This window comes from Rhinatrema bivittatum, chromosome 3 (genome assembly GCF_901001135.1).
Source record: "Rhinatrema bivittatum chromosome 3, aRhiBiv1.1, whole genome shotgun sequence".
In the NCBI taxonomy this organism is placed as follows: Eukaryota; Metazoa; Chordata; class Amphibia; order Gymnophiona; family Rhinatrematidae; genus Rhinatrema; species Rhinatrema bivittatum.
This window is the reverse complement of record NC_042617.1, coordinates 54826412-54853069: the sequence shown is the minus strand read 5'-3', so window position 1 is coordinate 54853069 and position 26658 is coordinate 54826412. Positions and strand designations below refer to the sequence as shown.

General features: G+C 45.7%; 1 protein-coding gene across 2 annotated transcripts in view; it reads right to left on the bottom strand.

Moving 5' to 3' along the window:
• Positions 1-646: 646 nt before the first annotated feature.
• NEK2 (NIMA related kinase 2) overlaps positions 647-26658 on the bottom strand; it is a 163423-nt gene continuing 137411 nt past the window's right edge. For both annotated transcript variants that reach the window (XM_029593258.1, XM_029593257.1), the window contains exons 7-9: positions 25753-25807; positions 18842-18918; positions 647-1878 (exon numbers count right to left, since the gene is read on the bottom strand). In XM_029593258.1, the coding sequence (XP_029449118.1) occupies positions 1664-1878; positions 18842-18918; positions 25753-25807 (347 nt within the window). In that variant the 3' untranslated portion in view covers positions 647-1663. The remainder of the gene's footprint in view (positions 1879-18841; positions 18919-25752; positions 25808-26658) is intronic.

Sequence of the window (26658 nt, the reverse complement as noted above, 5' to 3'; positions counted from 1 at the left end):
CTGTGCTACCACTGCAATTGAACTGCTTCTTGAGATGAACCTGAAAATTACTTACTTTTTTGTTTTAACTTAAAATATTAAAAAGATCATATAGTGCCATCCTATTGGGTAGACCAGTGCTTAGTAAGGCAATGAAGGCTGCTTATGCTTTTGCCAGTAGTGTTTATGATAAAGGTCTTTGCGATATAGTCTAGGGGGGATGAAGGCTTGTGCTGTTGCATTCTTATAGTTCCACTATAGCACTTTGTGATACTATTGGACACTTTTTTGTTTAAGCCTTCATGGCAGGTGCAGACTCGAATTGTTGTAGATTCACATGTAGACGATGGCTGCTGTGAAAATCAATAGCCTATACTGGAGAGGCAGACTAAAGCTGGGCAGTGTCCTACATTACTGGAGGTTAGGGGTTTTTTGTTTTAAATATTAAATCTGAACTTGTTCCAGGCAGATGCAAAATTGCAACAATAAAGCAAGCCTTCCCCAACTGAATTGTAATAGAGACTAAGGAAAGTCTTAAGAGAAAACTTTGAAAGAAAATTCTTTATAAATATGGCTAAATTTTCAGCTCTACCATAACTTCTAGTGGGAAGAAAGGAGCTGTGCGAGTTCAGGGTTCACTTCACAGCGGAAAAAAAAAATGGTACAGTATGACCCAACACCTTTAATTGACTGGACTTTGAGAAGAGAGGCAAATTTAAGGAAACAATTATCTAATGAATTTCTGTTACACCAACACAAGGTCTTCACATCTGCTGGAGGCTGAGAGTACTAGCATATCTGGTTACATTCATAGAATAAGTCACAGTAGTACTGTCATTTAAATAAAAAAAAAAGAGGGGGCTTGCCAGTAGTAGCTCAGAGTAAGACAAACACCACCATTCTAGCAGAAAGACAAAGAAATATGAATTATGCCTTAAAAATAGCAATGTTCATTACAGCAGCCAAGTAGTATATAGTAACTAAACATTAAAACCAACTACATATATTAAGTAGATGGATCATGTAAAATAAATAGTAGCAAGTTAGGCCCAGAGAGCACAACATAAAAAAACAAAACAAAAGACCCATTGTACCTTGGAATCCTGCCTACTAAAACAGACTTTCTACCACACTTTTATTGTCAAACGAAACCACTGAACTGTTTAAAAGGTAAGCAAGTCTCCTTTTTCTACAAGAGCAAGCTGGTGCAAGATGTATACTTAACCATAGACTCACATTACCTCTTCTCTTTAATAAACATTATTCAAAGTTTCACAGATGTCATCTTGTCCAATGCAAATACAATCACAAATCTGGAAACCTAAAGCACATTGTAAGTCATACCTAACTGCAACCAGCTTTCCAATGGGAAGGGTAGGTAGAGAACCTGTTCTACCGTGATAGAAGTTGATACACCAGTACAAAGGAGGATTTGAAAAAGTTGGTAAGATGCTCTTCTGGGCCTGGGAGGGGGAATGCTAGGAATTTTTTTGGTGGAGGCAATATTTACATATTTTAAAAACATTAATTAGCCTCCTCCTCAGGAGGAAGACTGCATTTTAAAAACAGTAGGTTAAATTAAGAACTATCTTGTTTTAAGACAGCAGTTGAAGATACAGTAAAGACTAGTAGAGGAAAATAGTGTAAAAAAATTATACAAGTATTTACAGATATAAGTCCTCTATTAGCGCATTCCTAAGATCTGTTTGCTTTTTAGTTGATAATTTTTTTCCATTTCACACAAGACTCTTGCTCTGGCATTAGCAGCCTGGAGTCTTTTCTTCAGCTCAGCACATTTTTCTTTACTGACAGAATGAGTCTCTGGGTTACTATTCTCTTTACTTTCTCCAATAAAGTGAACTTTCTTCTTTCCCCTGACAGAGGAACTATCCAACTCATCTGAAAGACAAAAGAAAAATAAAATTAAAATAAATCCACTCTTCCCTAAGCCTTCTTTCTCTAGCCAGAACCAATGCCACAGCATTTGCAGCCCCTTGGTTTCATCATCTGTGAAAGAGCATGAAGATGGCAAAGTGAGAATCAGAGGTTTCAACAAAATACAGCCTATGTTCTAAAATTGAGAAGCAACTTTGATAAATAAGTTCTAACCAACTGTGAAGGGCAAATTCTAAGCTCCTTTCTTAGTTATCTCACAAATCTAAATCTTAAACAACCAATCCAGAAACATTACAAAGTGAGGATTGTTTTCAGTATGTGTATTCTTTGCTTTCATACATTTAGAATGCCTTTTTGAATCTAAAAACACTCATTTTAGATTAGGGCTTTTTCAATAAATGTTTCTCCAGTTAAATTAAACTTAGAACGAAGGAGGAGTGTAGCATGATGATCACTGTAAACAGAGAACCTAGAAACTAGATGAAGAATTGCATTTTTAAGCAATGCAAATGGAGAATGAGTAGCAGCAGTCAGATTACTGTCAACTCCATTAAATTCCAGTTTATGTTTATTTTATTCACAAATCTTAAAGTTAAGGAAGCCTAGCTATTTACAATCCAGTGGGAGCGCAGAGATCATCATGTTGGTAGCTGAAGAGGGATAAGTATTGCTTTGGGAAATTTTAGAACTTAAAAGTTTTAGGGAGAGGTAAACGATTGAGATATATACATGTGTGCGTGTTATAAAAAGCAAAGCAACACCTAGGAAAAAGCTTAGAGTTTGTGTGTGTTTGTCTTTTCCTCCCACCCACCCCTAGATCATCCTTTGATTTATAGGCAGGATACACTTTCACATTAAAAATCAGTCAGTCTTATCTAAAACACAGGATTGTCCCAGGGCTGATCAAGAGTTTAATTATCCCATTCCAGGTCACCACCTAATTAATAAATGAATATACCAATACATTTAAAGGACTTATTTTTACATTCCTACTCCTTTAGCAACCTAAACTTAAATAAGAACTCAACAAAATAAAGATGAAGGCAGCAATTCAGCAACAAGAAGGGGGATCTTCCAGTCTTCAGCAATGAATGTCACATGTTTGATTTTTTTTTTTTTTTTACTGGCTGGTAAGAGGTTGTATTTGTGCACCCAGTGCAAAGAGCTCCTAGGTCTCAGAGAATGAGTCCAATCTCTGGAGTCTAGTGGCAGATCTAGAGAAGCTGAGACAGAGGTTTATAGATGAGACCTTCAGGGACATAGTAGCCAAGTCCCAACAACTCCAGTGTGGCAGCCCTGGTACTGCTTTGGAGAAGGAAAGTCTGATCGGATAGCAGGATGGTAATCCTCACCGATGGGTGAAGAGCAAGTTTGCTCATCGTAAACTGTGTTTTCCATGGATAGCAGGATGAATTAGCCATTACTTTGGGAACATCCTCCAGTCCTCTAGGTAGCGGAGCTTTCTCAAAGGACACAGAGCTGTGCTCTATGTGCCCATGTAGGAGTATCTCCCAGCCTGCTTCAGTCTGTTATTCAAGTTTTGAACAGAGTCCAATAGGAGACTGTCCAGGGAGGCTGGTGGGAATTACATGGCTAATTCATCCTGTTATCCACAGAAAACCCCGTTTAGAGTAAGCAAACTTGCTCTTTTCCCGCAGATAAGCAGGATGAATTAGCATTAATATTGGAGAGTCACAAGCTGGAAAGTTTGAACATCTACGCACCCTGAGGGCAATTAACCACCTCTTCCAGTTTCCAATGATGCGATCAACCTGACCCGAGGTTACGGACAGTCTCTCACTTATCCTTGACAGAGGATGGGTTGATCCTCTACCCGCTGCAGCCACTTGCTGACCAGCAGCGGCGTAATGTGTAAGACATACAACAACTGTAACATGGTGGCCCGTGAATGTCCATGACTAGTGCATCCCTCATAGTGCGATGGATGCCGCAATTGTCCTGACTTGGTGGCCTTGGCGCAGCATAAGAATGCTTTGTTTGCTGGAGCAAGACAGGATGCACTAGGCCCTGATGCCAGGGCACTTCATCTTGAAGGACGCCCCAGTTAGGAGTGCTAGAATCTGAATGTATACAGCGGTCGCAGTAGGATGGGCAGATTTGGGATCCAACATGTGAAGTCGCATGCTGCATCTGCCTTAACCGGCACCAGGATGACTGTTGGCACAGTTATCGCCTGAGTAATACGGAGAGCTGAGATACCCCAGGAAGGACGAGGACTCGTTCATAGCACTTCCCTGTCTCCGCGAGATTCGAGGTACGCCAGTCGTTCACAGACCCTCTTTCCTGAACTGAGGGCAACCCGGGCAGACTTCCCCCCAGCATGATGTCCCTGGTGACAGCTGTCAGATTTTATTTATTTATTTAAAGGCTTTTATTTACAGACTTTCTTTATACAAATCAAATCAACTCGGTTTACATCGAACAAGTTTACATCGAACAACAGATGATGCTTATAGCAGAAACTTGGGTTGAGTCAGGCTCAGGATAGAGTTTCACAGGCCCACTTCTCCTTGACTGCTGGCGTAGCCAGAGAATCCTTTGGTAATCTGGAGTTTAATGCTGGTATGACACCAGGAAGTCATCCTGAGGAGATGATAGACTGCGATGGTGCAGACATGCCCTTCTTGCTTGGCATGGGGAGAAAATCTTCTCTATGCTTCCTGGGTAGCAGAAAAGGTTCGATCCATGTTCTCCACTCTACCTTGTGTGCTTGGCACAATTACCATGGTAGTCCTTCCAGGCAGGGTACTTACAGGAAGACCCCCCTTCCCATGCTTCCAGATCAAATGAAATTGAATGCTAGTAGGAGCGCATCAGGTGGAGGAAGGATCCATCTTCCTGACAGCAGGTCTTGTGTATGTCCATGGGCATTAGCTTCCCAATGGGTGGATGAACCAGGCAAGCGTCCCATGGTCTCCGTGGACCATCGAGGTCCTGAGTGTGAAATCGATCCCATTTGCGCTTTGACTAGTGGTCCTTGTATGTGGGATATGAGGAAATTATACGGTAGTCTTAGACTGAGGACAGGGAAGCATCTTGTACTAGGTGAAGCCCGTGTGGGCAGACAGGGGAAGCCAGGATTTGCTGTTGCTTTTGGTGACCAAAGTGTACTAGGGTGGTCACAGTACACAAAGTGTACTGTGTAGCTAGATTCCCATTCTCAGGAGTAAGGTGTCACTGCATCAGTCCACAGGCTGTGGTTATTCAGAGTGTGAAGGCCTGGGCTCCTGTCTACTGCCAGACAAGTCCTGCTTCTCGGCAGCCATCAGTGGAGTCTATACTCTTCCTTCAGCTGTATAGGGGATCATCCTCTGGCCACCCGTGAGGGCCATGATTCCACCCTCACCAGAATCACTTGTGTTTGAACCTGATATGTACCACGCCCCAACGAAGACGGGGGCGCCCACACATCTATTGGCGGATGATCTTCCTTTGGGCTGCTGTGGAGGGTGACTAGTACCACAGTTATCACCTCTTACACATCATATGTTGATCTGGCCTGGTGAGGGAGGCAGGCATTGCATCCCCATGTTGCACTCTATAAGTGGGTTATGTATAATCGCATGGCTGATGCTGCTATTATTTTCCGACTGGTTGACACTTGCTGGCTAGGCACTGCGTCCTGCAACTAATCCAGCCCCAAGCCATGGTCCTTTGATTTGGGTAGCCACATTTTGTTTTCCTTTATGCCAACTGTTGCCCAGGGCTGCCAAAAACGTTTGCTGAATTTGGCGCTTCATTTTCCCTTTCTCCAACGAGTTGAAGGGTTTGAGCCCCCTGTAACTGATAGCAAAGCTGAGGAAGCTGGCCTCACTAGCAGCTAGCTGGCCTTCAAGGCCACCAGTTGCTGGTGGCCGGTTAAAAAACCTGTTGCGTCACCTGTTTTCTGAGCGGGTGACTGGCCCTGTAGAAAGATGTCTCGCCCTGGGAGAAAGGAGGTAGACCCGAGATCTGCCCCCCTCCCCCTCATCGCAATGAAGTATGGGGAAGCTGGACTGTGCTATGGAAGAATCACTGGCACCCCAGTCACAACTAACACTGCTTCGTTGATCTCCGAAGCAATCGTAGTAAGCAGTGAACCTCCACGCTGGGGTCAGGCAACCTCAATCAACCTGAGCAATGTGCTCTACCGGAGAAACATTCTTCCTTCTTAGGCAAGAGGATGGTTCAACCCCCTGCGTGTAAGCAAGATGGACTGACAGCCTCACCACTCTTTCATCCTGATCAGAGGGGTGTTTGGTCTGAGTTTAGAGCATAGGCTTGCACAGGAAGAGTTTCTCAAAGGGGCCTATCTCAGAAGTGCTAGAGTCATCTCACAGACTGGTGATGTTCTCCTCCGATGAGGCCTAGCAGGTAAGTCCATGTATAGCTGCTGGCCGGCCTCCTAAGCCTTGGCTATATTTATGGTGGAGCAACCCCTCCACAGGTCAGCATACTGCCAGCATAGACTCTGCACGTTTATGCATCAGCCAACTCTTACCCGCACCTCAATCAGGTTGCGACACCTCTGTGCTGGTGACCCCGGCTTCAGTCAGTCCGACGAATCGGTTGATGAAGCATGTGGAAGCCTCAGCTTCAATGAGGCGCACCAATGTGTCAGGTTTGGTGAAGCGCTTGGATGGATATACCACGATGCTCCATTCTGAACCAGCATGGGGTGCTTAACAGAGGCCCCAGCTCACCATAGGGCCTTGCCGAAGAGGCCCTCTCTGTCCTCACTCTTGGGGGAAGACTCAATGACACCTGGTCTTTCACAAGCAGCACAGACCCAGCTTCCATCCGCTGTGAATCTTCCTCCAAACAGCAAACTAAGGCAACTAAATTAATAACAAAAAAATAAAGTAAGAAAAAGCTCAGTGTGCACCCAGCAGCACGGAAAGAACAAGACTGAGGCAGGATGGGAGTCGCATGAGAGATACTCCCACACAGGCACAGAGCACAGCTCTGTGTGCTTTGAGAAAGCTCCGCCACCTAGAGGACATCCCCAAAGTCATGGCTAATTCAGCCTGCTAATCTGCAGAAAATACCAAGCTACAGGCTGCTCCCGGAAACAACCATAACCAACAGGCACTGAACCGGGTGCCAATGGGCAAAAAATAACTGCAGTGCTGTTGGTAACATAGGGAGACAGTCTGAACCTGAACAATGGGACCTAGGTACAGAGAGTTGGGTTTAAGCTTGGTAGAGGTTGTGAAAAACAGATTGGCCGAAGCTAGTCATGTCGACCATCCTTGCCAAGCAGTAGTGGGCAGCGAACGTGTGTAGGATACTCCATGTTGTGGCCTTGAAGATGTCGGCAATGGGAAATCACTCGCAAGTGGGCAACTGATGCCACTATGGCTCTCACAGAGTGAGCTTTTAAGCGGCCTCCAAACTGAAGGCCTGCCAGCACCTAGGAGGTGATACAATCCGCTAGCCAGTTGGACAGAGTTTGCTTGCCCACCGCAATACTCAGCCTTTTCCTGACAAAGGATATAAAGAGTTGCGAGGACTGCCTGTGGCCTGCTGTGTTTTGGGACTGCTAGAGGGCTTTAGCTTTCTATCTCAAACTGTGCAGAACCCATTCGCCCTGGTGAGAATGAGGCCTCTGAAAAAAGGTGAGCAGAATGGACCGATTAACATGAAAATCAGTCACCACCTTAGGCAGGAACTTAGGGTGCATATGCAGGACCACCCTATCATGAAAGAATTTCATGTAGGGTGGATACATAACCAATGCCTGAAGCTCACTAACTCTGAGCGCTGAAGTGACCGCCACCAGGAAGAGAACCTTCCATGTCAGGAACATAAGATTGCAGGAGCGCAAAGGCTCAACAGAGCCATGCATGAGTCATGCCAATATTACATTGAGGTCTCAGGACACAACAGGAGGCCGAAGAGGAGGTTTCAGCTGAAGCAAGCCCCCTCATAAACCACTCCTCAATGGGTTGCACAAAGATGGGCGTACCATCCACACCCTGATGGTAGGCAGTGATGGCACTCAAGTGTACTCTGACAGTTTATTTTTAACCCAGCCTCTGAAATGTGCCACAAATAGTCATGCGATTTTGGAGTGAGGCAGGTGAAGGGATCCAAGCCATGATCCTCACCCCAAAAGGAGAACCTCCTCCACTTCAGTCGATAAGGCTTCCTGGTGGAAGGCTTCCTGGAAGCTACAGCCACCTGAGATAGAGGTCCAGGGGCTGCAGTAGGTGCTCAACATCCAGGCTGTCAAGGCTAATGCTTGAAGATTTGGATATTGCAGTCTGCCCTGATTCTATGTTATCATATCGGGAAAGGTCCCCAGATGGATGGGTACTCTGACAGGTCTCAAGGGAGCGGGAACCAGACCGGTTTGGACCATTAAGGGGCCACAAGAGCTTCAAGTGAGTTTTCATGATCAGCAGAAGAGGAGGATACATGTTCAGGAGACCCGTGCCTCAATGTGGGGCAAAGGCAAAAGAGGCTGGAAGTCCATCCGTCCTGAACAGGGAGCAGAATTTGCTCATCTTGCAGTTATAGGGGGGAGGCAAAGAGATCCATGTCTGGCGTTCCCCACCAGCAGAAAACTTTGGCCACCACTGCTGGATCCAGCAAGCACTCATGTGGCCAGAACACTCGACTGAGACAGTCCACCACAACATTCTCTGTTCCGACTAGGTACATCACTCTCAAAAACATGCCCTGCAACAGAGCCCAGGACCAAATCTGTACCACCTCTTGACAGAGGAGGAACGACCCAATTTTTTTTTTAAGTACCACATTGCTACCTGATTGTCCCACAAGGCAGTCCTGATCGGGACAGATAAATGGTCTTGAAATGCCCAAAGAGCATAACGAATTGCTTGAAGCTCCAGGAAGTTGATCTGAAAAAGTGATTCCTGAACCATCCACTGACCTTGTGTATGGAGGTTGTCCACACATGCCCCCCCCAACCCAGAGGGAGGCATTGGTGGTAAGCACCACCTGAGGCGGGGAAACCTGAAACCCTGTTCTAGGTTGGATAGATCCTCCCATCAGGACAGGGAGACCTGGAGAGGTGGTATGTTGTAGACACATGCCCCGAGCTCCTGGGATGCCTCCTACCACTGTGACTGCAAGGTCCATTGTGCCCTGCGCATGCCCAAGCTGGCCAAAGGGATGACATGGACAGAGGCAGCCATGTGACTCAAAAGACGAAGCAGCAGAAACCTGTTGACTGCTGCGGACCAAGCTTGTCAGCAACAAAAGTGCAAGCGCTCGATCACGGGGCAGAAACGCCTTGGCCTGAACAGTGTCCAGTCTGGCCCCGATGAAGCCCAAGTGTGGCGAAGGGCTGAGGTAGGACTTGGGGTAATTGATGACAAGCCCAGAGATTGCAGCACCTGGATGGTTAGACATAAGGAACGAAGCACCCCCTGCTGAGTGGCACTTTTGAGCAGCCAGTCATCCAAGTAGGAGAACATGTGTACCCCCTGTCAGAGGTGCGCCCCCACCACTGCCAGGCACTTGGTGAAGACCCGGGGGGGGGGGGGGGGGGGAGGGCTGATGCAAGGCCAAATGACAACACTTGATAATGGAAGTGATCCTTTCCCACCACAAAGTGAAGATATTTCCTATGACCTGGGAAGATCGCAATGTAGGCATAGGCAACTTTCAGGTCAAGGGAGCAGAGCCAGTCTCCTCTTCTTAGGAGCAGGATCAGGGTACCCAAAGAGACCCTCTTGAACCTCTCTCTTTGAAGGAATTTGTTCAAGGCTCTCAGGTCAAGACTAGGGCGTAGGCCCCCAGCTCTCTTTGGTATCAGGAAATACAGAGAGTAGAACCCTCTGTCCTGCTGGCAGAGGGGAATGGGTTCTACTGCTCTGGCCATCAGAAGGGCAAAGAGCTCTGTCAAAAGCATTTCCTGAGAAGTCAATGAAGATCATGATGGACATGGGGGAGAGTCCAGAGGGACGTTCCTGAAGTTCAGCTGAACGATTGTGAGAATCCACTGGTCCAACATAACGTGGGGCCAGCAGTGCACAAAATGACGCAGCCTGCCTCCGACTGGAGGGCAGGATGGGGAGGGTATGGCAATCTGACTCATGCTCCCGGTCAAGTCCCCATGGTGGGGCTCTGCTGGGGGGCTGGCTGAGGCCTGGGGGTCTGCTTCTGGAACCAGCTCAGGGTATTTCCTTTGATGGTAGAAGGCCTTTTGAGCTTTGTTGTGAGGATTTTTTTTTTAAACAGAGGATGGCAGGTCGGAAGTACTAACTGTCAAGTGTTGAAGGACCATCATGAGACCATTCAACTGGGCCACCGTGACCTTGACCTTATCTCTGAAGAGATTCTCACCCGTACAGGGCAAATCTGCCAGCTTTTCTTGTACTTCTGGCCGAAAGTCCAAAGCACAGAGCCAGGCCATCCTGCGGGTGCCAGTGCCCACTGCAGCCACTCTCGCTGTTTTGAAATCATCATAAGTGGACCTCACCTTGTGTTTTGCTGCCTCCAGACCCTGCTGTACTACCGTTGAGAATGCACCTTGCTGCTGAACCTGCTCCAGAACAGCTCCTGGACCTGCTTCCACAGGTTCTGGTTATATTGGGTCATATATAATTGTTAGGAGGAGATACAGGTGATGAGCATAGCACCCTGATACACCTTCCTACCCAGGGTATTCAACACCCTGTGTTCTCTCCCCGGAGGGGCAGAAGCTTGGGCACGAGAACACTTGGCTTTAAGGGCAGCCTCCACCACAACCAATTGGTGTGGGAGATGGTACCTCTCAAAACCCAGCGCCTGTTGGACCAGGTAGATGGCATCCACCTTTCGATTAACTGGAAGAACAGACACAGGATGCTCCTAGATCCGAAGGAGAAGTTCCTTAAAAATATCATGGACTGGGACAGCCACAACTTCCTTTGGGGCATCCATGAACTGAAGGACCTCCAACATCTTATGTCAGGCATCCTCCTCCAAGAGGAGCTGAAACGGGATGGCTTCAGCCATGACCTGGACAAAACCCGTAAAGGAAAGAGCCTCCGGGGGAGACCGATGCCTCATCAGATGGAGAAGGCTTTGAAGGAAGATCACCAGAGTCCTCTGAAGAGAACTCTGAGGTATCCTCCTCCCAGGGTCATATGGGGCCTTTTCCTTGCTAAGATCCCCTGGGGGCCAGCATGTGTGGTCCCTGCCCAGGCCTCTCGGTTTGGGCACTGAGAGCTTTAAAGGTAGCAATGGCACAGAGATCACCAATGGCTTGGTAACAAGAAACTCAGGCCACAGGACCAGTGGCCCTGAAGGTACCAACGGCCACAGTAAATCTTCCTCTGAGGACCAAATGATGGGTATTGCTCCAGAGGGGGGCACCAGAGGCTGCTGAGGAACTGGTCCTCCAAGCACCGGTTGTGTTGGAAGGATGCTTAAAAAGGACATCCAGATGCTCTAGCAGGGGTGCCAAGAGAGAAGGTGCAGGCTCCGGCATTGGGACTGTGCCATAGGCGGTTCGATACCATGCAGGACTTGGAGCACTGCCAACTGAACCCTGTGATCCAACTTCTCCTAAAAAAGTCTGGTGAAATTAGGATGAACGGAGGAGTCACCAGAGCCTCCTCAGAAGCTCTGTGTCTAGCACCGCCACCGGCAGGGAATGCCTGGGTTCCTAGGTCTGATAGAGGATGATGCCTCTTCCCCATGGGGTCACTTCGGTGGTGGCATGGTGGCCGCTGATGCTGGCTCGGTCCGGGAGCTGTGCAAAGGAGACTGGTGACTATGTTTGCGGGGCCTTTCGCGGTGCTCAGCCCGGTCTTTCCCCGGCACTGAGGAAAGTGAAGACCCTGACATCCTGGAGTGCGATGACCCTGGAAAGAGCCTATCTCCGGCTCTTCTCTGTCGAAACGGGCCCACTGAGGGTGTGGGAAGGGACGGCAGAACTAACTGCTCCCCTCAGCCTCTAGGTGTTGATGCCCCCGATGCTGGAGTAGACAGACCAGACTTTTTGAACCCAAAATGTTTTTCCATCTTGTCCAGCCAGGCACGACATCTATGCGAGCGGATGTCCCCGAAAGGCTGACACCCACAAATGTCGTACAAGACCCCCAAGGCAGAGGATACAGACCTCATGCGGATCAGTAATAGACATGGTCCGTGGGTACCATTGAAAACCGGACAGCATAAAAAACAGCTGGTAAGCAGTCTATGGCCAGTGGACACAGAGGAGCAACATGCCGGGAATAGACCACAATGAAGGGAAAAAACAAAAAACACCTACCATGCACCTGGATAGGCACTGACAAGAGGGACCTGGCCCAGAAGACATTGAGAACAGGTAAACAAACACTATAGAGCAGCAGCTCCACCGCTGCGAGGCAACTACTTTGCGGAAGAAAGACTGAAGAGAGACCCTGCGTGGACACGCAGATAGTGGCATGCTGGGCATGCTCAGTGTGCCAGTCAAAGTTCTACAAACTTTGACAAAAGTGTTCCATGACAGGCTCCATATGATGATGTCGCCCATATGTGAGGGCTACCATCCTGCTTGTCCTGGGAGAGTGTGTGTTTTTTTCTTGCACTGGTCTGACTTTAAAGCTTTGTATGTGGAAGATAATACACACAGTTTTGTTAGGCTGTTTGGATATTCAAGGGCACTAGGTCTGTTATGTTTTGTTTTAAAAAAAACAAAACACTTTGAATAAACTATTAAATACCAGGGACAGCTCTGCTTGCTGGCTTAAAGAAGGGAGCCCAAAATAAAAAAGTGATGTTTGGAAGAAGAGAAATGATATTAAAAAAGCAGAGTTGTTACCTGTAACAGGTGTTCTTTGAGAACAGCTGGATGTTAGTCTTCACACATGGGTGACATCATCAGATGGAGCCCAAACATGGAAAACTTATGTCATTTTCTAGAACTTTTGACTCGCCACACTGGGCATGCCCTATACCATGCATCAATGCAGGGTGTCCCTCTTCAATCTTTTAACATAGAATTAGATATAATCAAAAATAGGAGAAACCCAACTCCATGGGATGGTGGACAAGTTTCGTGAGGACTAACATCCTGCTGTCCTTTGAGAATACCTGTTACAGGTAAGCAACGCTGCTTTCTCTGAGGACAAACTGGATGGTAGTCTTCACACAGGGGTGAATCCCTAGCTACAGGCTGCTTCCCAACATAAAATGGGACCAAGACACCCAAACCAGGTGCTAATGGGCACAACAATGGTGCTGTTGGTAACTGAGGGAGAGAAAGTCTGAATCCAAACAACGGGTCCTAGGCAGGAGAGAGTTGGGTTCTACGCCTCAAAACAAATTCCGAAGGACAAATTGTTCAAACCTACTATCGTGTCTGCCATCCACCAGGCAAGAGACTGACAGAGTGAGTCGGTTACGTGGACAATGGTTGACAGGGGCTGAATGCTTTGAGTCCATTGTGACCTTAGAGTCCACTGCATGACTCATGGCCAAGCGGGCCATTGGTGTGACCTGGACTGAGTATGCCATGTGTCCCAGGAGGATGAGAAAGTGGTGTGCTGAGACTGCAGCTGGCGTGAGAGAGACACGAGAGTGAGAGCTCGATGTTGAGGGAGAAAGGCCTTTGCCTGCAAGGTGTCCAAGTCTGCCACAATGAACAATAAGGTTTGAGATGGAACTAAGTAGGATTTGTAGTAGTTGACAAGAAATCCTAGTAAAATTAGAGTGTGCAAGGTAAGGTGCAGGGATTAGAGGGCAGCTTGCTGAGTGTGGGCCCTGATTAACTAATCATTTATTTATTTAAAGCTTTTTTATACCAGCATTCATGATAAAATCATATCATGCCGGTTTACAGGAAACAGGGGAGTGATAACATTGAACAAAAACTGGTGTTGATAGGTAGAGAAGAAAGTTACAATAAAAAGAGGGAAATTAGAACTTGGAGAAGTAGAATAGTAGCTGGAATGATTTAGTCAATAACAATTAAATTACATAGTGTTCAGATTAATTACATAGTGTTAATGGGAAAATTTACAGGTGGATGTAGTATTTCTGGAGAAAGTTATGAGAGTCCATTGTGATTGTCAGATGTGATCAGGAAAGGCTTGCCTAAACAATCATGTCTTTAGCCTTTTTCTGAATGTTGGTAAGCAAGGTTCATCTAGATAGGGGTAGAAGTGAACACCTTGGGTTCTGAGGAAGGCTGCAACCACTAAGACATTTTGTGAAGACTTGTGGTGCAGACGCAAGGCTGAAAGGAAGCACTCTGTACTGGTAGTGCTTGGGGCCTACTAAAAACCTCAGGTATTTGCGATGAGATGAGGTTATCGCAATATGCGTGTTTGCGTCCTGGAGGTTGAGAGAGCAGAACCAGTCTCCTCTTTGCAGAAGAGGAAGCAGCGAGCCCAAGATTACCATCTTGAACTTCTCTTGCTGGAGGTACTTGTTGAGGACACGCAAGTCCAGAATTGGACGATGCCTCCCGATTTTTTGGGGATTAGAAAGTACCAGGAATAGAACCCTAGTCCATGCTGAGAGCAGGGTACTGGTTCTATTGCCTTGGACTGGAGGAGGGAGATCTCCTGTTCCAGAAGGATGGAGTGATCGGGAGTTCTCCATGTCGGTAGAGGGGGGAGTCCGGTGGAATGGAGAGGAAGTTCAGATGATAACCCTGAGTGATGATTGCCAGGACCCACTGGTCTGAGGTGATTGAGTGCCACCTGTTATTGAAATGGCAATAGACCTCCCACAGTATATGAGGCAATGGAAGCTGGCTGCTGCTCTATGCAGAAGTCAAAAACCGGAAGCAGGACCTGGTTGAGGAGCTGCTTGCAGTTTTTGTTTTCGTATCTGATGAGACTGGGCTTTTTGAAACGGTCTTGTAGAACGAGTTCTAGCTGGTGGCAGTTAGGATTTCTTCAGGCAGACGAATGACTTCTTAGAGTCCTTGCGGAAGGACTGTTTCGCGGAGTACTCCGAAGGCATCAAAGACAGCTGTCTTAGGGTCTCATGATGGTCCTTGAGTTCTGCCACAGTCCGTTGAATCTGTTCGCCAAACAGATTATCTCCTACACAGGGCAGGTCAGATAACCTGTCTTGTACCTCAGGGCGAAGGTCGGAAGACTTGAGCCAGACCCACCTTCTTGCCAAAATAGCAGCAGCAGATACCCTGGTAGCAGTGTCAAAGATATCGTAAGATGATCTGATCTCATGCTTGCCTGCCTCAAAACCCTTGTTTACTAGGGTTTGGAGCTGATCTTGAAATTGCTGAGGCAGGGAGTCTCAAGTCTTGTATCTGCTTAAAGATGACCCTATTATATTGGGTCATATATAGCTGATAAGCGGCAATTCGGGAGATGAGCATTGATCCCTGGAAGACACGGCGACCAATGGCATCTAGAAACTTCTGTTCCTTGCCAGGGGGAAAAGAAGTATGAGGTTTTGATCTCCTTGCTCTTTTCTGTGCAGATTCTACCACTACAGATTGGTGATCCAATTGAGGTTTCTAAAAACCCGGAGCTGACTGCACCAAATAGGTAGTGTCAGCTTTCCTGTGGACTGGAGCAATGGAGCCAGAATTTTCCCAGTTCTTTTTGAGGAGATCTAGAAGAACCTGGTGGATAGGGATGGAGGTTATTTCCTTGGGAGCATCCAGGAATTGTAGCAACTCCATCATTTGATGCCTATCGTCCTGTTCAGTCTGTAATTGGAAGGGAACCAATTCAGACATCTCCTTCACAAAATTTATAAAGGAAAGGTCCTCTGGAGGAGAATGCTTTCTACTTTCAGAGGGTGAAGGTGGTGAAGGCAAATTATCGGTGTATGGCGAGGAATCAGTCCAGGTATCATAGGGATCAGCACCTGCCCCTCTAGGGACTAGAGGGGGGATGGGGTGGTGGGATACTTGAAGGTCCTGGTCTAGGCTCTGAAGGAATAATTGGAGGCACCGATGAAGGCATCGAAGGCACCGATGGATGGCTCAGTGGCGCCAAGGGGCATATCGGCACAGATGGTTGGACTGGTGGCGATGGACGTATCTGCATCGATGGCTGAGGCAGAACTCCTGATGGAGTGATGCGGAACGGTGTTTCTCCTCCCGATGACATAGTAAGCGGGGAGGGCATCGGTGGAAAAGCGGCAATGAGTGCTTCCATCTTGGAGAGCAGCAGTGCCAACGCTGCCAGAATCGGGTCGGTAGTCAGTTCCACAATCTGTACCGGTGTCTGAGGAACCTGGAGTTCTTGCATCGCCTTGTCAATGGCCTCCTGAACCATCCAGTCCAGTTCTTTTCGGAGACCTGGAGCAAGCAGCCCCGGCTCCGGAAGAGAAGGAGGCAGAGGTATAGCCGGAGGGACCACCATTAAAGGCGGAGTCGCGGCTCCTGATACCCTTTTGGGTGAGGGTTCCCTCGGTGACTGAAAAGGGTTACTGAAAAGGTCTGTGCCTTTTCTGGACAGGGTTTCTTAGACGGCGGCTCGGACGATGGCGAGGTCGATGATTTCGCTCCCTCGATGGTCCGAGACTTTCGATGGCGATGGCTCTCTCTATGATCCCCTCAGTCCTGAGGGGGAGTAGAGGATGTCAAAGGCTGAGATGTCGTCGATGCTGGATGGTCACCAGCCAGTGGTCGATACTGGCTCGAAGTTGACTGTGCCGGTTCTGACATTGTCGATGCAATGGACGGAGTCGGAGTTTGAGCGCGGAAGAGAAGTTCCATCTTCTCCATTCTGGCCTTGCGACCTTTTGGTGTCATTAGGGCACATTTGCTGCAGGTCAGGACATCGTGCTCACAGAGACACATTACACAGACTTTGTGAGGGGTTTGTGATGGACATGGTGCCATTACAGTCTGGGCACAGACGGAACCCAGACGCCATGGCCATGAAAAAATTGAGCTGCGGTACGGTCAACGGCCAGTAGGCCGAGAGGGCCGAACTAGACAGTAATCAACGGAAAACGGGTAAGAAATTTACCGGAGTACCACAGCTTGGAAAAGTTAAAGGAGGGACCCCTGTGGGGTAAATTTATTTCTAGTAATTCCGTGAGGGAAATTCCTGTCAGGAATCTCTGCAGAGCTCCTTAACCGTGTGGCTACTGCCGCGTGGAAAAAAGTAGACTGAAGAGGGACCCCTGGCTGCAGGGTTAGTTCCATGCTGGACATGCCCAGTAAGGTCCAGACAAAGTTCTGGAAACTGACAGAAGTGTTCCGTGATTGGGCTCCATCCTGTGATGTTACCCATATGTGAGGACTACCATCCTGCTTGTCCTGTGAGAACCTCTACGCCCTCTCGAAAACATCCTAGGTCACTTTGACCTAGTGCTTTCCACATTCCAGGCTCCCCTTATGTGCCAACAAGACTAGGGTGTGTCCTATTGCTGCAACTACTCTGCCACCTCCTGCACCAACTTCCATTTATCCTGCAATTACTGGCTCATGTACAGCTGGTAGGAAGCTATGTGGGCAAGGAGCATGGCTCCCTGAAAAGCCTCTCCCAAGAGCGTTCATTGCTCTGTGATCCTTCCCCCAGGGGGGCAGAGGAACCCTATCAGTTGATGGTACTAATTGTCACACAGATGTCAATGGCTCGTTGTCCATCAGTGCGGCTCCATGATTCTTTGATGCAGATGGTTCAATCTTCTGCGACCTGAAGAGGTGCTCCATCTTATCGAGCCAAAGATGGTGTCCCTTCAGGTCATCTGGGTGCATTTGCAGAACCCCAGGCATCATGTGATGCCCCCAGGCAGAGGATACATTCATCTAGGGAGTCCAAGATGGACATGGTCCTCTGGCACAGAGGGCAAATCTTGAAACCAGACATGGCCATGATGGGATGAAATAAATGGGAAGATCAAAATAATAGCCAACAGGCACCGAAGCACCACCACTGCAGGGAATCGACCGCGAAAAGAAACTTACCAGTAGATGACGAAAACCCTGACTAGGAACAATACAGGGAGGACACAGAAGGACCTAGTGTCAAATGCAGGCAAAAAAAAAAAGCAAAACAGAAAAGTTAAAGTGAACTGGAAAGTTTTTGCTAAAAAGGCCAAATGTGAGCTCACAAATCTCGATGCTTCAGCTCTGTGGAAAAAAGAGAGACTGAAGAGGGACCCCATGTGGATGCATAGCATAGGGCATGCCCAGCGTGGCAAGTCAACGTTCTAGAAACTGACATACATTTTCTGTGTTGGGGCTCCATTTGATGATGTCACCCATGTGTGAGGACTATCATCTTTCTTGTCCTCCGAGAAAAAATGATCTACCACCTTTACATCACAGGAGAAAGCTGAATTACTAGCACCACTTCCCCAAGCTAGTCAAATGTTTCCCAATATCTAGTTATCTTTGCATAGCTCCCAACAAGATGTAAACATTTTGTACAAGATTCCAGCTTAACTGCTCAAGGGATATAGGAAAAGTAGGAGCAGCACACTTTGTAGTAGTTTATTGAACACTGAAAATAAAATCAAGGTAGACAGTTGGTGAACAAGTCTAGTTTCCAGCAATGATCAAGTCTAACATTTACAAGATGTTTTCTGAAAGTCTGAATAAAGCTATTTACACTAATGCAAATTTCCACCCAGCCTATAACAATGTCAAAGTTAAGCATTACTACTTTGTGGTTCATAATTCACAGATATTAAAAACTATTCATATTTTAGATATCCTGATTAAGTATCTCAACCTGGTTCTAGAGTATCCCCTAGTCAGTCTGCTTTTAAGGATATTTACAATGAATATGCATGAAAATGTTCATGCACTTGCCTCCATTTTATGCAGCTCTCATATGCATGATCATTGTAGATATCCTAAAAAGCAGACTGGCTAGGAGGTACTCCAGAACCAGCTTGAGAAACACTGTCTTAATAGAAATTCTATAAGGCATTTAAAGGGCAAGAACTATTTGGCTCAGAACAAGTAATATTTAGGTTTTATGTTGTAGAATAGGATTTAGTGCAACACTAATCAAATGAATTCAATAGTTCTGCCAGCCTGGCTGCAATGGCTCAAGAGGTCTCCTGTCAGCTCTCATACCTAGACCATTCCCAAAAGCAGCTGCCAGTATCCTCTGCTCCTTTAACAAGTTGTAACTCTTCATTAGATTTTCAGCCCTGTAAAGAGTGAGAAAAAAATATTTTTTTGTAGGACAGTACAGACTTGTTTGAGGAAGGGAATTTTTGACAATTTTCTAAAAAACAAAATGAACAAAAAAGCCCCCAAACTATTCAATCCCTTAATTTTATTTTTAAATGGCAGGATCAGTCATTTGCCACTTGTCAGCCTCTTGTATAAATGCTATATAAGATAGCAAAATTGCTTACCTTGTAATAGGTGTTATCCCAGGACAGCAGGATGTTGTCCTCACATATGGGCGACATCACTGACGGAGCCCTAGTGCGGGAAAAAACTCTGTCAAAGTTTCTAGAAACTTTTGACTGGCTCTGAGAGGCCACTGAGCATGCCCAGCATGCCATATTATCTGCCACAGGGCTCTCTCTTCAGTCTTGTATGTAGCAATATGCTTTAGCAAAAATAAAATAAAGGTATAAGACCCAACTCTGCGGGGTGGCGGGTGGGTTTCGTGAGGACTACATCCTGCTGTCCTGGGATAACACCTATTACAAGGTAAGCAATTTTGCTTTATCCCAGGACAAGCAGGATGCTAGTCCTCACATATGGGTGATTAGCAAGCTATAGGCTGAGTCATTCTGAATGTTGGCAACATTGAAGTAGTATTGTTGAAAATGAGTCAGCCGAAGATCACAGCAGATTGGATGTAGAAGGAGTTGGGATTAAACTGGAAACAAGTTCTTTAAGACAGATTGTCCATAGGCTGAATCCTGTCGTCCCTGCTTGTCCAAAACAGTAATGAGCCTCAAAGGTGTGAAGAGAACGCCATGTTGCTGCTTTACATATATCAAGAATTGGCACTGAACGATAGTGTGCTACTGAGGTTGACATTGCTCTTACTGAATGTGCCTTTACTCGCCCTTGGAGAGGAAGGCCTGCTTTTTCATAGCAAAACTGTATACAATCTGCTAACCAGTTGTATAGAGTATGTTTACCCATTACTTTACCTGGTTTGTTTGGATCATAAGAAACAAATAGTTGAGTAGATTTTCCTGTGAACTGTAGTGTGGTTTATGTAAAATGCTAGTGCATGCTTACAGTTCAGGGTGTGTAAGGCTGTTTTTCCTTGATGGGAATGAGGCCTTCGAAAGAATGTGGGTAAAACTATGGATTGGTTTAAGTGGAATTCCGTAACTACTTTGGGAAGGAATTTTGGATGTGTACGGAGAACCACTGTCATGTAGAAATTTTGTATAGGGTGAGTACGTGACAAGTGCTTGTAACTCACTAACCCTTCTAGCTGATGTAATGGCTATGAGGAAGATAGTCTTCCATGTGATAAATTTAAGATCACAGGAATCTATTGGTTCAAAATGAGAACGCATGAGCCTTGTTAAGACTAGATTCAGGTCCCATTCTATGACTGGTGGTTTTAAGTGTGTTAAACCTCTCAAATCTATGACGAGAGGTTGCGTGGAAATTGGTGCATCTCCCATCTTATGGTAAGCTGAGATTGCACTTAAATGTACCCTTACAGATTAAGTCTGGAGACCAGAGTCTGAAAGATGGTATAAGTAATCTAGTAGAGAAGTTGTGGAGCAGGAGAAAGGATCAATACTCTTTTGCCTGCACCACAAAGTAAACCTTCTCCATTTCGAAGAATAGTTCTTACGTGTTGAAGGTTTATGTGAAGCTAGAAGCACTTGAGATACATTGGTGGAAAGATTGAATGGTTGTAAGATCAAGCTTTCAACATCCATGCTGTCAGGGATAGGGATTGAAGGTTGGGATGGCGCAACCGTCCCTGATCCTGAGTTATGAGAGTGGGAGCTACTCCCAGGCGAATGGGATCCCTGATCGAGAGGTCTAGAAGTGTGGGAAACCATACTTGTCGAGGCCAATATGGGGCTATGAGTATCATGGACCCCTTGTCCTGTTGTAGCTTCACTAGAGTTTTGGTTATGAGCGGTATCTGAGGATACGCGTATAGTAGGCCTGAGTTCCAAGGGTGAGCAAAGGCGTCCTTGGCTGGCAGGTTTTTCTGTTTGTGTAGAGAACAGAAGTTGTCCACTTTGTGATTCAGGTGTGATGCAAAGAGGTCTATTGTTGGTTGACCCCACCATTGAAAAATCCTGGTCACTACTGAGGGATCCAAGGACCATTCGTGTGGGTGGAATTGACAACTGAGTCGATACACTAGTACATTTTGAATGCCTGCCAGATAAGTGGCCCGGAGAAACATTGAGTGTGTTAGGGCCCAGTCCCAAATCTGTGCAGCTTCTTGACAAAGGAGATACGAGCCCGTACCTCCCTGTTTGTTGTTGTACCACATGGCTACTGTGTTGTCAGTTTGGATCAGAACAGTCTTGTGTGAAAGGCAGTCCTTGAACGCATGCAGCGCATAACGTATAGCTCGAAGCTCTAGGAAATTTGAAAAGTTGCTTCGAGCTTTGTCCAAGTACCCTGGGTTTGGAGATTGTCCATGTGAGCTCCCCAACCCAAGGTGGATGCATCTTTAAAGTGATCTGTGGGACTGGTTGCTGAAAAGGTAGGCCTTTGCGCAAGTTGTCCATGTTTGCCCACCAAAGTAGAGATAATCTTAGTTGGTGGGTCACTTGAATTGGATAATGAAGCGGTTGAATGGCTTGGATCCATTGTGATCTTAGAGTCCATTGAGTAACCCTCATGGCAAGCCGTGCCATAGGAGTGACATTAACTGTGGAGGCCATGTGGCCTAGTAAGGTTAGAAACTGATGAGTTGTCACTTGTTTCTGTGAGTAAATGGATTTTGCCAGGAGTGAAAGTGTCTTTGCCCGATCTATGGGTAGAAAGGCTCTCGAAAGGATAGTATTCAAGTCTGCACCTATTAATTGAACTAGGTGAGACGGAGTGAGATGGGATTTTTGATAGTTGATGAGAAAACCCATGGAGTGAAGTAGAGAAAACTTTCGACTAAGAGAAGAGAGAGCTCCTTGTTGAGATTGACTTCTGATGAGCCAGTCGTCTAGATATGGAAAAACATGGACACTGTTTGTGCAAGTGTCCTGCTATTACTGCCAGACATTTTGTGAATACTCTGGGGGCAGAGGCTAGGCCAAATGGCAGAACTCTGTACTGAAAATGTTGATGTCCACCATGAAGCGCAGGTACTTGCGATGAGGAAGGAATATTGGAATGTGAGCGTAAGAGTCTTGAAGATCCAGAGAACAAAGCCAGTCTCCTGTTTGAAGAAGTGGAAGCATGGTGCCTAGAGAAACCATCTTAAACTTTTCCTTCTTCAGAAATTTGTTGAGATTTCTGAGGTCTAGGATGGGACGTAGGCCTCCAGTTTTCTTTGGAATGAGGAAAAACTGGGAGTAGAATCCTCTGCCCTGCTGAGTCCGGGGCACTAGCTGTACAGACCTGGCTCTCAGAAGGATGGATAATTCTGCTTGTAGATGAATTAGCTGAGAATGTTGTTGTGGGAAGAAACTCTGTGGAGATTCTGGTGGAATTGAGAGGAAATTGAGTTTGTAACCTCGAGAGACTATGGAGAGTACCCATTGGTCTGATGTTATTTTTAACCAATGTTTGTGAAAATAGGATACTCTTCCTCCTTCTGGCAGGTCTTGTCGAGGATTCAGGAGATAGACTTGTTCTCTGGCCTGTATTTCAAAAACCTGCAGCAGGGCCTGTCTGTGGAGGGGGTTGCAGACGAGTTGCTCTTGGCTGTCTAGCTTGGGATCGCTGTTGTGGTCTGGTTGACCTACCCCTAGAGGCTTGAGAGTAGTATCTCCTTGGCCTGTAGTATGGGCGTCTGGTTTCCTTCCTGGATTGTCGACGAGGAGGTTGTGTAGAGGGATCTTGTGGAACTTGAAACAACTGTCGTAAGGTTTCTGTATGGTCCTTAAGCTATTGTACTGCCTCTTGGACCTTTTCGCCAAACAAGTTGTCCCCCACACACGGCAAGTCAACAAGTTTATCCTGGACCTCAGGCCTGAGGTCAGTGGCCTTGAGCCATGCCCATCTACGAGCGGTGATTCCAGCAGCTGCTGTTCTGGAAGCAGTCTCATAACTGTCGTAGGCTGCCCACACCTCATGCTTCTCGGCTTCTAGGCTTTTATGGACTATGGCATGTGCTTCTTCTTGAAATTGTGTTGGTAAAGTGGTGACAAATTCTTCCATCTGCTTCCAGAGATTTCTCTGATACTGTGTCATATACAGTTGATAGGAAGAGATTCTGGAATTTAGGATGGCCCCCTGATACACCTTTCTTCCCAGGGAATCGAGAAATCTGTGCTCTTTACCTGGTGGGGTTGATGAGTGTGGGTGGACACGCTTAGATCTTTTCTGGGCAGATTCCACTACCACAGATTGATGTGGTAGTTGCTGTTTTTGGTATCCTGGAGCTACCTGTACTAAATATGTAGTGTCTATACGTTTGTTTACTGCTGAGACAGAACATGGGCGTTCCCAAATGCGGTGTTGGAGATCCAGGAGTACTTCATGTATTGAAATAGCCAATACTTGCTTTGGTGGGTCAACAAACTGAAGGACTTCTAAAGTTTGTTGCCTTGTATCCTGTTCTGTCGTCAGCTTAAAGGGAATGGTGTCTGCCATATCCTGTATGAAGTTAGAAAAAGACAAATCATCTGGTGGTGACTTTTTCCTCTGGTCTGGAGGTGAAGGCTCAGACATGAAGTCCTCAGAAGATGTATCAGTCTGCTGATCATCCCAGGAGTCATCTGGATCATCTCTATATGGAGATCTTGGGGAAGACCTGGGTGGGTGATGAAGGCCTGAAGGGCCTGGCTGTGGATCATCAGAGGGGAGTAATGGAGAAACTGTTTCCAGCATTTTTGGTGGAAGTTTGTCGATGACATCTTGATATCTCTGTAGAAGATGCTGAAAAAATGCCAAATCATGGGGTTCAGGGTCTTCAAATGGTAATTGCATCGATGGAACAGTAGTTGGTTTCGATGCAAGTGTCCGTAACTGTGTCGAAGACGTCGATGGTGCTGACATCGAGATCGGCCTCGAGGTCGATGGTATTTGCGCATAGATGGATGTCGATGCCGTGATGAATCTCTGTGCTGGAATCGATTCCAGGATTGTCTGTGTCGATATCTACACCGGCATCGGTGGAGCCACCGGCATAGTTACCGGCATCGACACTATGTGCATCGGCGGACCCGCCGGAATTTGTTGTTGATCCTGTAAAGCCTGTAAGACCGCTTGTCTGATTAGATCAGACAATTCTGGCGTTACAACTGATGGAACCAGAGCAGTTGTAAGCGGTGGCGGAGGCTGAGAGATCAGATCCTGCACAGAGCCCTGTGGAGGATCAGGCATAGATGGTAGCGGAGGAAGAGGCCAAGATGCGCTTAGTAGCTCTGGCCGGAGATGACTTCAATGACATCGAGGGAGATGGTATAAGTCGTAGGTGGAACAAATGTTCCATTTTCTCTTGCCTCGCTTTCCTACCCTTCACCATCATCTCAGTGCATTTTGGACAAGTATTAACATCATGCTTCTCACAGAGACACATGACACACTCTAAGTGTGAGTCGGTGATAGACATTGTTCTGTTGCATACAGGGCATTTTTTGAATCCTGTAGCCATTTTTCAGTCGACAGCAGTCGATGAAAATGTGAGAGATCGTGAGAAAAAATGATTTTACTCTAAGAGCAAAATATGAGACTGAGGTACTCACCAGCCGGTGGAAAAACCCCGAGAGACTCCAATGAGAGAGAATATAAGAAGATTTTTGTGACTTTTCAGTCAGAAATTGTAGTGAAATTCACCACGGCTCCTGTCCCACGATGCCTATAGCAGCACGGAAAAACGAAGACTGAAGAGAGACCCCTGTGGCAGAGAATATCAAGGCATGCTCAGTGGTCTCTCAGGGCCAGTCAAAAGTTTCTAGAAACTTTGACAGAAAGTTTTCCCGCACTAGGGCTCAGTCAGTGACGTCATCCATATATGAGGACTAGCATCCTGCTTGTCCTGGGATAAGAACAAGATAATAAGCTTAGATGTTTTAACTTCTTGCATAACGTGAAGTCTAATAGTACCCATTAACTTATTGGGAATCAATGGAAATACAGAAACAGAAGAAACCAGAAAATAATTTAATTTCTATTTACATTTTTCTACATTTGTATAATATTTGAATAGTTAGAGTATTGAGATTCACATCCTCCATTTTGCATTGTAAGACCTTTAAAGCAGGAGATAAATGTGAAAAAGAAGTTATACTGCAGGTAATATCTTTATTGGATTAACCCACTATATATTGACTAGCTTTCATAAGATAAGATACTTCCTTCACCTGGTGACCTGATAAAGGGAATATGACATTCAAAAGCTGGTAATAAATGTATTAAGTTAATCCAGTAAAGAAGCTAATACCCACAACTTATTTGTTGCCCTTTGTTTCCATGAATTTAAGTGAACTAGCAGCAACTGCCCCTCCTAAATACAAGATAAGGAAATGATAAATGTTCTGCATACATTTGCATATCCCATGGAATACTTTAGGATATAGAAATTGCAAGTTAAGTCAAAACAGTTCATATTGAGACACTGCATTTGGCATGCAATTTAAAAAATGTTAATTGAGCTTGACCATAAATTAATTCATAAAAATATTTACATATACATGTATCAGTAAAATACTAGAATCTTGATGACGCTTTTAGACGATTGCATGCACCTTTAAAGTCAGGAAATGTTACTGGTTTAATTGCTTCACCTTAGCATCTGCATGAGATTACTCCTTTAATTATCACTTTATAAAAAAATAATCAGGTTTAAAAGAAAGAATGTATTTATTTTATATTAAAGTAAAATTGCACAATAAAGATATCAAACAAAATAGGAAGGCCTTAATTACCTGGAAAGCTTATCTTCTGCCAGTCTCTCTCTAACACAAAGCTCCCGTTCTCTCTCTGGGGAGAAAAAAAAATTGTATTTGTTTCAGGGGAAAAAACAAAACAAACAGTATAGCACCATGATTATTCTTAAAATGCATCACTCTAGAGCAAAAAAAAAAAAAACCCATACAAAAACAAAACCAACACCACCACATATGCTTATTTTGCCTTTCGTATACTTTAAGTCAATTTCATCTCTTAAAATAAACAGCAGCTGATAATCCTGGAATTGCCTTTGACCATATGAATCTTAACTATCAGATGGACTCTGATCAAGGATGGGTTCTTCAGTTTCCAGAATAATGCTCTAGAAAGATTCATGTATTTCTCTCCCCTTCAGTAGCCAGAGACAGTGTGGAAACAGCCTATTCTGCAGTGTTGTACTTACTGCATGAGTTCTTTCTGCTGCTTGTTGCAGTTTTATATATTATATGAGTATGCAAGTGTTCAGTTCTGAAAGCAGTTACCTTAAAAAAATAAAAAATAAAAAAATAGACAGAATCAAAGTAGTCCAAAGAAAGGCATGTGGTCTGCATCAAAAACCATATGAGATGCAACAAGGATATAAATATGTATACCCTGCAGGAGAAAAGGGGCAGGGATAAGATACAAACATTTAAATACTTGACCGGTATAAGTGATGCATGTAAATCTACTCTTTTCCAATGAAAGGAAAGCTGTAGAACTTTGGGTCTTAATATGAAGTTCCAAGGGGGTAGACTCAGGAATGTCAGGAAATATTTCTTCACAGAAAGGGTGGTGGATGCATGGAATGCCCTCCCAGTGGAGGTAGTTAAGACGAGACCTATAATGGAATTCAAAAGAGCTTTGGATAAATACAGAGGATCCCTAGTGGCTAAAGGATG